This window comes from Ixodes scapularis, unplaced genomic scaffold (assembly GCF_016920785.2).
Source record: "Ixodes scapularis isolate PalLabHiFi unplaced genomic scaffold, ASM1692078v2 PGA_scaffold10__122_contigs__length_95168666, whole genome shotgun sequence".
NCBI lineage: Eukaryota > Metazoa > Arthropoda > Arachnida > Ixodida > Ixodidae > Ixodes > Ixodes scapularis.
In genome coordinates, this window is record NW_024609836.1 from 93,888,734 (window position 1) to 93,901,584 (window position 12,851).

At 44.6% G+C, this 12,851-nt stretch overlaps 1 protein-coding gene across 2 annotated transcripts in view; it reads right to left on the reverse strand.

Annotated features, from left to right (window-relative positions):
* The window catches only part of LOC8025439 (1-phosphatidylinositol 4,5-bisphosphate phosphodiesterase), a 61,557-nt gene that overhangs the window by 13,570 nt on the left and 35,136 nt on the right, over nucleotides 1-12,851 (reverse strand). For both annotated transcript variants that reach the window (XM_040501140.2, XM_029979208.4), the window contains 4 exons: nucleotides 11,157-11,261; nucleotides 8,477-8,629; nucleotides 3,014-3,141; nucleotides 2,215-2,474 (listed from right to left, as the gene is read on the reverse strand). In XM_040501140.2, the coding sequence (XP_040357074.1) occupies nucleotides 2,215-2,474; nucleotides 3,014-3,141; nucleotides 8,477-8,629; nucleotides 11,157-11,261 (646 nt within the window). The remainder of the gene's footprint in view (nucleotides 1-2,214; nucleotides 2,475-3,013; nucleotides 3,142-8,476; nucleotides 8,630-11,156; nucleotides 11,262-12,851) is intronic.

The following is a 12,851-nucleotide window of genomic DNA, read 5'->3' on the forward strand; positions in this document are numbered from 1 at the left end:
AACCCAGCACGTACTAGAAGGGAAGATCCACCTACTCGTGCGGCGATGTGGCGGCGCTCTCAAGACGGCAGAAACGCCCGTGTCGTCGTGTTTGTTTACTTCGGCTAAAGTGGTGCTTTCTAAGCATTTGTGTTTTCGAACATCGCCGGATTTCTTATTTGGAGCATTTCATGCCTGTGCTCAAGTTCAAAGTATTTTTCTGGCGCGTACCGTATGAAGGGTGCGAATTTTCACGCGTTTTCATCTCCGGAGAAAAGTGATTAGGGTTAGCAATCCTGAAAGCTCGCAACGTCCGTCCGCAACCCGCGACGCCGTTAAAAGGCTGCGCCAGGCAAAAGCCGCTTATTTCTTTCAAAATGTGTGACACACTTGAGAGAGATGTGTACTAGTCTGGTGAAATAAAGACTTTTCTCAAACTAAGCTTTATTTTTCATTTAACATAAAATAAATTCTTTTACAAAGGTAGGCTGTCTCATGGCATGTATTTTGGCCTGAAAAATTGATGCTTTGGTTATAACGCGGTACCGCTTATAGTGCGGATTTTCGCGACTCCCGCGACATACGTTATATGCGGTCTACACTGTACAGTGAAATCCACTTATAACGATACCACACATGACGATGTACCGCTACTAACGATCAGTTTATAGAGGACCATGCATTTTTGTGTGGGGTAGCCATTCCGGATACAAAAAGAATTGGTTATAACCACTGCCTCTTTGGGTTTTCTCACTATCGTTATAGGTGGATTGCACAGTATTCAAATATTTGCAGACTATTTGAAAGCAAAATGCATCTGCAGTGTTAAAATGTAGCATGACCACTACCGTCACATCTTTCCTGACTGCAACCCAAACGCCATCGATCACCGGTGATCGATGGTTTTCAAAAGGAGTGAAGAATGTAAATTTAGTGCGGAGAATTATGTTTCACAATCTCATGGATGGCCGAAGAGCTGGTGGGCTGTCAAAAACAATCCTAGAAACGGTGGTTGCACTTGTGTAACATGGCTAACTGCTTGCGTCAGTCTTGGCAACGAAGATGGCATCATTTACATAATTCAACTGTATTGTGGCACAGTGTGCACGTTTTATGGTCCCAACAAAGCGGACAAAAATGCTAAATATGAAGGAACTGCAATCGAGGCTATGACAAACCAAAGTAGAACACAAAGAAAGCATTCTGCCGTGGATGTGAGGTGTACTATCTGTGCTTGACCAATATAAGCATTCCTTCGTTGAAAAGCACACGTGTTGCAGAGGCTAACTCTCCGACGAATCAAAAAATAGACTTAAGCTAGACTGAACTAACTTTCAGAAGTAATAGCCGTAGGTGTTTGGCACGTCTTGTATATTCAAAGTTTTCACTTACTTGTCGTTTAGTTTGAAATAGCTGTAGAATTTTCGGCATATTGTATTTTCAAAATATAAAATTTTAAAATCTTTTTTTTTTTACATTATACTAACCTCTGTTACCTTTGAAAGAACAACTAATTGGCCAGATTTTGATGCATCATAACGCTTCATACACAAATTAATAAGGAAAATAAAAGCGTTTTCATGCGGATCCCTCGAAAATTGCAACTTTTCCCGTGGTCAGGAAGGAGTTAATACATGCAGCTCGTGGCATATTATTTTCATTCTTTGTCCTTCGTGGTTCGTTGGGTGGCGTTCTTGTCCACCAATGCCACAATTCCATTGGCTGCCGAGAAATAATGAGACGACTGGGGATCGCCACGCCCTGCTCTTCTTAAACTGCCAGTGACTATAAAAAGTTCTCGGCGGGATAATGGTGCCTGGAATGCGTTTCTGACTGGTGAGATTACCGCGTCCTAAAAAGAGGTCCCTCGATTTCTGCCCAATGATGTGATAAAAGTGTAATGCTGTCGCAAGCCACGATCCTGGTGTCATCGCATCGGCAGTGCTGGATGTAGTAGACGCACGATCTGCTGCAAGTCGCTCTCCAGCCTGACCATCCACGGAAGCACAGACAACCGGGAGTTGAGACACCGCGACGACGGTGACACTCGCGTTCTTGCGTGCTTTTTCCTGGAACTTCTACGCCAAACCACCAGGATCACGATGTTCGACCGCATGATGCTCCGGCCGATCGTGACATTGCTTGCGGCCACTCGGAAACCACTTTGGATGCACGGGCACAACGCTAAACACACCGGTCGGGGGTGCGCCTTCCAGGTGCCGTGGGTTCTGTTACCGTTCGAACTTGGCGTCGAGCTGCTTCATCTGCTGCGCCTGGGCCTTGAGCATGAGGCTCCTGAGCAGCTGTCCTTGGTTGGTGAGGTGCAGGCGCAGCAGGTCCCACTCCTGGGCCCGGTGGGTGCCTAGCAAGGACGACCACTGGTGCATCTGCTGCACCACCAGCGCCCGCACCCCGCCGTCCTCCGACTCCGACACCGGGCCCGGCGAGTCCTTGGGCACCAGCTTCTCCACGGCCAGGCACTGCTGCTTCTGCACCTGCAATGCAACGTTTGCACGCACACGATCGTCGTGCACCCGAGGAGAGGGCTGGCGCACGATGTAACGGGCACCGTTTTAATTTCAGAGCGTGTGGACTCGCTCCCAATTCTCGTGCGGCACCCACCACAGGCACTGACCCATATGAAGTTGTCTGCAAGACGTTTGTGAGACATACACGGGAAGTATGCGAAATGTCCAAGAAATGTCCACAAGAGGTAAGTGGGACATTTGAAGGACGTTCGTGGGTTGTGAGCAGGAAGTGTGAGGGACGGTCGCAGGATGTTCGTGAGAAGTATGCGGGACTGTCACAGGACATTCACAGGATATAAGCGAGAAATAATGTTTGTGGGATATGGGATGTTTGTAAAAAGTATGCGAGACATTTGCGATACTTTTGCAGGAAGTATGTGGGACCCCAAATGGGACATACGCGGGAAGTATGCGGGATGTTCGCAAAAAGTATGAGGGACGTTGCAACGACCTGGAGACCTCCTGAGGGACGTGCAAACAACGTGCATTCCTCCAAAGTGGCTCACCTGCTGCTTGTCCTTATGGTGCCGCTTGCGCAGCCCCTCCAGCTCCTTGATCTGCTTACGCCGAAGTTTCACATAGTCCTTCTCCGTCCGGAGGGCGTCCACCGTAATGGCTTCCATCCGCCACTCTTCTGCACGCCAGAAACATCCCACTTCGCACTCCGAGAAACACCTTCCATGCCTCACACAGTAAAACTTCACTTGTTGCGTAGATACATATGTACAATCTTATAGACTCATTTGTCCATACTGCCGACTCGTTTTGAGCAAGAGCAGGTGGAAAAACGTCAATAGAAATTAGCCACGATGGTTACAGCAGTCGGGTTCTCCAAGAACACTTGCAGCCATTTTGATAACCTTTTTATCTAAGAAACATTTAAAAAAATGTTAGAAGTAGTATGTGGAAACTGCGTTCATTATTTTGGAAGTGTGAAAAAAAAATTCATACCTGATATAGCTTTCTGGAAGTAGTTTCTAGCCAGCTACAAGCAGCAAGGTTCAATGTCATATATAGGAAGCAGTAACCTTTGCGTTTGTATTTACACCCGCTTAACAAACTTTACACACAAACACCCTTTCATGATGGCCACTGTAGCAGCCCTAAAAGGCAATTTACTGTCAGAAAATAATGCTGCATATCTCATCGTGGCAATTTCCCGCCACCCCAAAACTTTCCTTGCACCATAAATGTATATATGTGAATAAAACCATGATCCTATAGTCGCTGACAAGGTAACAACAGCAGGGCATCTTTTTTAAATGCCCGGCCTCCAGCAAGCACTCACTGCCTTTCGCATCGCTTTGGCCCTCCCATGTACCTTCGAGACTCACGAGACGCCAAAGCATTGTCGAAGGTAAGAAGCTCGCACCGAAGGCGCACCAACTGAAGCTCTTCCCTGCCTTTCTCATTCTGTCCATGGCTATAGCGGTGGCTTCACATAGCTGTCTCCCACCACAAAATCTGAATGCCTACAGAAACATAACGGAAGGGGATCAGTGGCCGAAAGGGATTAGCGCAAGTTATACTTGCCCGTTTCGACCTGGATGAGCATAGTACCTGTGCGCGCTCGTGTCATAACTATTTTGTGATGCACATTGAAGACCCCAGGTTAGCAGTCGCGCTGCACTGGCTAAATTTCTCATCAACAGTGGAGACATCAGATGCGTTTCAAAGCAGACTAACTTACCGCTGTCTAAATATCTGCAGCAAAAAGCGGAAACTTTTCTTGAGAACATAAAGTGCCAGCGGGAAATTAAGTTTAGAAAAGAAACACGAGTGCCATTCCTCGGTCAAGGCTAGACAGTTCTTCCATGACCACCGTTAGCATGAAACTGCTAAGCTTCTGTCACTGTCACTGAAGGACAATTAGTTTGACTAGGGTCTGTTTTTTTAAGCTGCTTTCATAAGAGAAGCCGTCGTGGCCATTCCCTGCAACTACCGAAGCAGGCCAGAAATCCTGAAACATCATGAGGTACTACCGGATTCAATATGAGCTGAACCAGTCTTTGATGCTTTTTTCGAATACCTGCCAATTTTGAGAGAGCTGTAGTCCAAACTAGGACTGGGATGCAAAGTTGAGATCCTACATTTCGGCATCTTTGACAAATTGACAAAAAATTTAGTTTGTGAAGACTGCAGATGTAGAAAAAGACCAGATTGGGTGTTCCAGGTCATACTGATTGCGACAGCACATGCTAGAACCCTGGAATCACCTGAAAAGTTTTTTTAAAGGCTGGTTCACGCACTTGCAACACCTTACAACCGTCTGCCTTAAAACCTCTTAGAAATATCTTACGACGAGACAACACACTGGCACCATCCCATCGGGTACCCACGGAACATTTTCAGTTTCTGAATATTTCATAGTTTTCGCACATCATTCTTTCTTCTTTGGTTAAAAAATCTTTTGCCAATGTTATAAAAAAACTGTTTCTCATAGATAGTATGTACATTTGATTTTGCAAATACCTCAAAACTTTTGCTCTAGTGAAATGCAGTTCCAGGGCCACCTCATAGGTGCCACCAGAGTGCCAGTGTGATTTCTCGTTGTAAGAGATCAAGAGAGCTCAGTCCTAAGCAAACGCAAGTGTGTGAACCAGCCTTTACACTGTTTTGTAGTGTTGTGCAAATATTCTACATTTTGAATAGTAGACTCTCATTAATTCAAACTCCAGGAAGCCACAAATTTTGTTTGAATTACCAGAAGTTTGAATTATCAGAAATTAATCTAAATATGATGCAAGATAAAATTATGATTTGCCATATGAACACATACAAAGCAGATATCTGATCATTTCTTCTACGTAGGCCTACTGGTCATAAGGAGGTATGCCACACAAAACATTTCTGAAACTTATGACATAAGCTTATTTATACCTCAAGAATGTTGTTTCTTCCGGACTGTTTAGACAGCACATGATAACTCAACACGAAATTAAGTTTGTTCATCAGGCGAAGAAGTTGTCCAGTGTGAACTATTAAGCAGGTGGCACACAAGCAATGAAAACGGGCATCGCACAGTAGTTTTCTTGCCAACTTGCGCAAATCCTGGGGAGCGGGCCTATGCCATGCCACCACGTCACAGGGTCCATGCAAGTTGCTATGGAGATTTCTGCATTAAGCCCATTTTAATAGCTCGTGTGTGCCCTGCTTGAGCTCTGTTGAGCGTGCTTCTCACCGAGCACTGGTGCAACGCGGAGAAGCAACACCAGCAAAAGCAAGCTCGGTGGCTGTTGCCTCTCTGCAGTGCACCGGTGCTGAGAAAGAAGTGCACTCAACGGGGTTGCGAGAACAAAAAGTATAAATTACATGAAAATGCCATTCGAAATAAGCGGCTTATGAAAATGCTAAAACATTAAAAACATAGCGGGACAACCAAATTTTTAACATTTGTTTGAATTAACCAGAAGTATGAAATATCAGATCTTAAATTATTGATACAGTAATGATACAGTATTGATACAGTATCCAATGATACAGTATTTAATTTTCACTTGGGCATGGACCACTATTTTCAGATTTTTGATAGCGGCGGGTTAGCCCCGTTGAGCGCATTTCTTGTTGAGCACCGGTGCACTGCAGAGAAGCAACACCTGTGGAGCCTCCTTCCACAGGCGTTGCTTCTCTGCAGCGCACTGGTGCTTGGTAAGAAGCATACTACACGGAGTAACCCGCTGCTATCAACACTTGGAAAAGCGTGAAAGTCACAATCCGGTGCTTGGGAGGAAAGCACTTTCAAAGCAGGATGGTGTATTTAAAAAGAAATTGAAACTTTGTGAATGATGATATCTACATTGCAGTAAACTTTTCTAAATTAAACTGTGGCTGCTATGCCACAGATGCACTTTTCTTTAATTTGAGTTTGATGAAAGAATGTTTGCATATTGCAAGATTTGTAAATCCACCCAATTAGATACAGCTGGTCATCTCTCTAGGTTTAATTTTATGTCAAAATCCATTGTTTGCTTGCCATCCCGTGGCGTCGGACTTTCTGAGGTTCCTGCATATACCGTATTTACTCACAGAATGAACACACTTTTTTTTTCCGAAAAATGGATGCGAAGTTAGGGGGAGCGTTCATTATGTGAAGTAAAATTTTTGCGTCCGTATTTACTCGCATAATGGTGGACGGACCTTTTATCCTGAAAATCGAAGTAACTTCTTATCTCTTTGCGCGCGGCGCCCCACCCCGTAACCAAACTAAGCTGTGCAAAAAAGAAAAACTCCTCCTCTTTGTTTTCTTTTCCCCTTAGTTCCTTGTTTGTTTGTTTGTTTTTTTTTTTGCCGCCTTTTGCAAGTTGTTTTGTTTGCTTAGACTTTGCTTAGACGAGGGGAGGGCTCTCCGCTTACCTTTCTTATCTCCTTGCGCCCGACGCACGACCCCCCGTAACCAAACTGCGCTGTGCAAAAAAAAGAAAAGAAAAAAAGCTCCTCCTTTTCTTTTTTTTTTTTCAGTTCCGTGGTTTTTTTGTTGTTTTTTTTGTTGCCTTTCGCAAGCCGTTTCGTTTGCTTAGAGGGCTTCTCCGCTCCTCTTTCTTACCTCCTTGCACACGATCCCCCGTAACCAAACTGCGCTGTGCAAAAAAAAAAAGGAGAAAAAAGCTCTTTGTTTTTGTTTTCTCTTAGTTCCGTGGGTCTTTTTTTTTTCTTTTTGCCGCCTTTCGCAAGCTGTTTCGTTTGCTTAGAGCGCTTCTCTTTCTTACCTCCTTGCGCGCGGCGGCGCGCAAACCCTAAAGTCCAGACTGTGCTGTGCAAAAAAAAGAAAAAGCTCCTCTTTATGTTTTTGTTTTTTCTTGCTTCCGTTGGATCTTTGCGAATTTTTTAACGCCTTTTGCAAGGCGTTTTGTTTGCCCACACTGCCCATGTATTCGCGACCTCGCTGCACCAGGATAGAAAAGTGCGTTCATTTCGCGCGCGTGGGGGGAGGGGGTCAAAATTTTTGTTGTCCGAGTTGGGGGTGCGTTTATTACGCGAGTGAAAAAAAAAGTCGAAATTTTGAGAGCCGACTTGGGGGGTGCGTTCATTACGCGAGTGTGTTCATTGTGCGAGTAAATACGGTAGTTAGATTAAACATAGCTGAAATGCGCTCTCCTCTCACCCCCCCCCCCCCCCCCCCCGGCCCCCGATAGAATATCATCCCACCTGAATAACTCTCGTCCAGTTAAACGAATATCCGGTAAAACTAGTGCATTGAATGAATCATTCCTTCCTCAAGCCATCGCTGAATGGAACCAGCTGCCATCCTCCATCGTTAGCGTCACTGATGCAGTGGAGTTTTATAACCTTCTACTCGCCCATTTAAATTGAGTACAAGTATAACTTCTGCTGTGTTTATTCTTGTATGTTTTATAATAGTTTCTGTGTTACTAATTGTATTATCTGACACATTGACCCCCCTTATGTAATGCCCTAACCAAGCCTCTAAGGGTAAAAATAAAATTAAATAAAATAATACGACAAGTGGAAGCTTGGGAACAACCTTCACGAGTTAAAAGCCGACCAACAAGCAGAAGGAAGGAAACTCTCCCTCAATTCCTCCTTTCCATACGAGAAAGAGGGAGACCCTCCTCCTCTCTACCGGGAGTAGTTGAGAGATCTGCTCCTGTGTGGAGAGGAGGGGAAACGGAGGCAAGTGAGAATGGAGAGAGAGAATCTGGGAACCGGTTTTTTTCCCCGGTAGAAGACGATTCTGTAGGTCTGACTTCAAGCTGGGTTTTCATTTAAGAATGGTGCAACAGTAGTGAAAGGCTTGAAGAAACTCTTTGACATTTGTAGAGAAAATATTCGGCCAAAACCACTATTCGGTTCCAACTCGATATCTACTACATGCACATGACTAGTGTTTTCACTTGCAGCGGAACAAACGCTCAACTTCTGAATGGTGCCAAAGAAAGACTGTCTCATGCAAGTGGAGCCCCCAAAAAGCGTGCAACTCCCAAAACGCCGAGTCCTGCGAAGGCGCTCACCCCTCTTGTCGTCGTCCTTTTTCTGTTGGGAGCCGAGGTCGGGCCGATTCACCAGGATGTCGGCCTCCTCGATGCCCATGGCCCGCATCTGCACCATGCGCTTTTCTTGGGCCGACAGGAAGGCTCGAGGGTCCGAGAGAGCGTCCATTAGGTCTGGACCAGGGGTGAAAGTGCACACTCTGCTCAGGGAGGGAAGAATTCTCCTTGGCCAGGGTGGCACCTACGGGAGACACTCATTTGATCGAATGACATTTTAGCAAACACCCATGTTTCACTGAATGATACTTTAGCGAATAGTCGGACGCCGCCAAGCGGCATTTTCGGGTGGGCCAAGTGGGTTCGCATTTTTGTAATGAACCGCCGCAGACTGTCGCCGTGAAGCGGCTTAAGCACAGCGCGGGGGGGTGGGTTAACGCGCTCCCCCGTTATTCACTAAAACGTTGATTCGCTCAAATGTCGCTGTTCACTCAAATGTCATTCGCTCACGTGATATAGACCCGCACCTACGTGCGTACCCTCGGGCCTCGACCAATGCCTAAAGAGACTCTGTGGTGATGCATGGTGCCACTGTGATACAAGGTAGCGGCAGAACTGGAGGCACTTGACAAAATTCATGAAAAGTCAAGAGACGCCGTTCTAATTGTGCTGGAGTGCATTCATCTAATTCTGAACGGATCCTGTCACAAGTACCATCTAGGCTCTAGCGACGGAATTGTAACTAGAGAAGACATTCAATCCTATTCCCATATAAACTTACAACTTATGTGGATTATTGTACAGTCGAATCCAGTTATAATGAAGTCGACGCGATTTCAAATTATGTTCACTATATCCATATTTTGCAATAAATGAAATTTGCCGAAAAAGTCACAGTTTTGCATATTTGAAGTGCAAAAGAGCCACAATAAAGCTTCGATGTTCGACAGCGTACGGCATGTTGAAGCTGTCTTTACAATTTGCGCTTCAATACGCCCTTCCTCAATTTCTCGGTTCAAGGGTTTTTTGGGTGGAAGATGTGTGGGCGTGGCACGAGCACGCATGCATATTTTTTCAATTAAGGACTCTAGAACCTGTTAAGGCCCGTTCACACTCTTGCGACTGCTTGCGACCTCTTAAACCTGGGTTCCTTAAAACTTCTTAAACCAGAGAACACACTGGCGCCATCTATTGGGAAGCAGTGTAAACTCGGCGGTCTGGCATATTTTTTTTTTATTTCTCGCGCAATATCCTTTCTTTTTTGGCTCGAAAAACTTTTGTCAATGTTATAAACGAGCCTTTCTATGGGTATTATGCACATTTGACCTCGGAAATCCCGCAAAACCTTCGCTTTTGTGAAATGCAGTTCTAGGGTCACCGCATAGATGGCGCCACAATGTCAGTGTGTTCCCTCATTCTAGAAACATTTAAGAAGTTGTAAGAGATCTCGTCTCTCTCAGTCATACTCGGTCGCAAGAGTGTGAACGGGCCTTTAGGTCCACTAAGCGACGCTGACCTAGGTTCAGTTCCAGAGACATCGCTTTGTGTCCATGGTGACTTTTCTTTTGCCCCCAAGTTAGCACAAAGAAGCTTGCCCCCTCTCCTTCCTGCTGGCGTTTTTTCATTCGACCCACAATAATCCTCTGACACAGGGCGTCACTTCTGCGGAAAGAGGTGGACTGCGTCCAACTGCAGGAAGACAGGGGTGCCAACGAAGTAAGCTCAGAGCACATATTTTGCTCAGGGCAAACAAAAGAAAAACAAAAAAGAAACAAAACAAAAAAAAAATTGACAGAGCAAAACAAAGGAATGTTTTAGACAGCATTTTGTTCATCCTCTTTTTGTTTAGCCTGTCCGGTTTCTTCTTTTATGTATGAGGAAAGAGAATTCATGTCCCTTCTCACACGCATGTCCCTTCCTGCACGCATGCCTCTTTCAAGCCAAGCCATACCACCCCCGCCCCACTTTCTGTTCCGCGACGAGTGATGTCGCAACCCAACAACCGCACACGAGATGGCTATCGCAACGCAGAGCGCAGAGTTGCATAATTTTTTCTGGAGAAAGTCACTCAGGGCCAGTGCGTGCCGCTGCAAGAGAAGTCAGCAAACATGTTTAATCGACTCCTGGGATTCTGGTCAACGCTATTTTATAGTAATTTTTGCAAAATAAAATAATTTCAGCGCCTTGAGGGGTTTCTTTTTGTTACATCCGCAACACCGCCTCCTCTTTGTTAAAAAAGTGGATAAATGTACATTAAAATAATAGCAGCAGGAGTGTGCAACAAACATTTGTTCGTTATATCCAATATTTCGCTATACCCGGACTCTTTATAAGTGGTTTCGACTGTACCTGGATAAAGAGCAAAACCAACCTTAGGCATAATTTTTTTTTTTTTTGACAGGGGTTTTTGGTACATGCAAAGACTTCATTAAGTCAGAACCGGATGGTCCCGAGACTACTTCTCTAAGTAAACTAGTAAAACGGTACAGGACCTTCCAGGAAGAACAGGAACAAGAAAAAAATTTGATCACACTGCAAATTTAATTAAATTGGGGTCTGTTACCTTGAGGTTAAACAGCTTCTTCATTCAAAGCACGCACAAGTGTAAATGCGAGGCATCATAACAAAGCAACGACCAAACATCAAACTGCAGCATGCAAGTAGTGGAGAATAGTCCTAGATGACGGGAGAGACGAGCACTCACCACCAAGACCATCAGGCACGTAAATCTTGAGCTCAATGCAGATAAACAACATGGCGAGAGACATGGGAAAATTCCCTTCGGTCCTCAAGGACACATGGCGGTAACCTGAAATGACAGACAGTGTAAAAGCCTGTTCACAAATTTGTGTTTGTTTACGAAGGAGCTCTTGTGATTTCTTACGAAGTGGCAACTGCGTTTCACCAGAGCAAAGGCTTTGCAGTATTTGCAAAATCAAATGTATAGTAGACCCCAATTACCTCAAAGTCATAAAAACTAGAAAAAAAAAAATGAGAGATAAGCTGAATATTCGAGATAAGCTAGGAACCAAATATTTATTGCACTGATCGTGCATTGTGCAAATGAACCATTTCCAACAATGGTGCCAGAGACTTGAGACTCACGTGGCACGGTGCAGCGAGAAACAACAAAACGACCGCAACAAAATTAACAAGCAACAGTCCTGAGACAAGACAGCAAAAAAAAAAAACAACTTAAAAAAATTTATAGTAAAAAAAAGAATGAAAGAAAAAGACAAAGGGTGGAAGGTAATGTTGAACAGGAGGGAGAGAGAAATCATATTGATTGCCAAGTAAAGATTTGGGGGAGAAAAATAAAAGTAAGACAACAAAGTCCTTGTGGTGCCTGCACACGCTGCTCCTCAAGTTGCTACGCACATGACACAAGACTTTTTTTTTTCCACAGTAATCAGTGCGCAGTAATACAAAACTTTTTCTTCTTTTTTTTTGTTTTTGGACTGCTGTTTCTTTGTCAACCAATATTTGGGCCACCACATTCATTGTTTGCAGTGCCCTACCCAGTTATTTTTTGTAATTTTTCTCAACAAGCTTTTGAGATATCGAGGTCCCTCCTGAAAACCTTTTGCTAGACGAGCGATAAGGAATTACATTGTGCCAATGAGAGTTCATTCCACGACAAGGAAATATTTCGACGTAACCAATATTTCGAGATAGTCAGGTTCGAGTTAAACCAGGGGTTACTGTACATATTTTCCAAGAGAAATTTTCGCTCACATTATTGTAAGAAACTTTCCAGGCCAATTAAAAAAGGATGATGAGCGAAAAAAAATACAAAACATAAATACAGAGTGTTTCACGGCGACCCAATAGATGGCACCAGTGTGTTCTCTCGTCGTAAGAGACTGCAAGAGGTTGTAAGCAGTCGCAAGTGTTTAAACGAGCCTTCAGGCACAAAACGAAAGTAAAAATGAAATGGGGATGGGGCACACACTCTTTGCAACAGGACCTCGCTCCAGAGCAGTAAAGCATGCAAAAATTGGCTGCCTTCAAGAAGCCCACAAGTCGTGAGGAGTCATAGCGAAAGCCTGCGTATGTAAAGACCGCTTCACACATTTGCACTTGAACGCTTGTGACTGCTCATGACGAGGGAACACACTGGCACCATTTATCGTGTAGAACACTTCCGGTCTATTTTATGCATCATTCTTTCACCGTATGCTTCAAATAATTCTGGGAATGTCATAGGCGACCCTCGTAGATGGTGCGTAGATCTGGTCTGGCAACATACTGCAAAACCTTGAGGCTAGTTGGATGGATGGATGGATAAACATTTCCCGAAACTGCAGAAGGGGAGCGGTTGCGCTACAGATGTGTTCCACGGCTGCCTGATAGATAACGCCATCATGGAAGTATGTTCTCTCGTCGTGAGCACTTACCA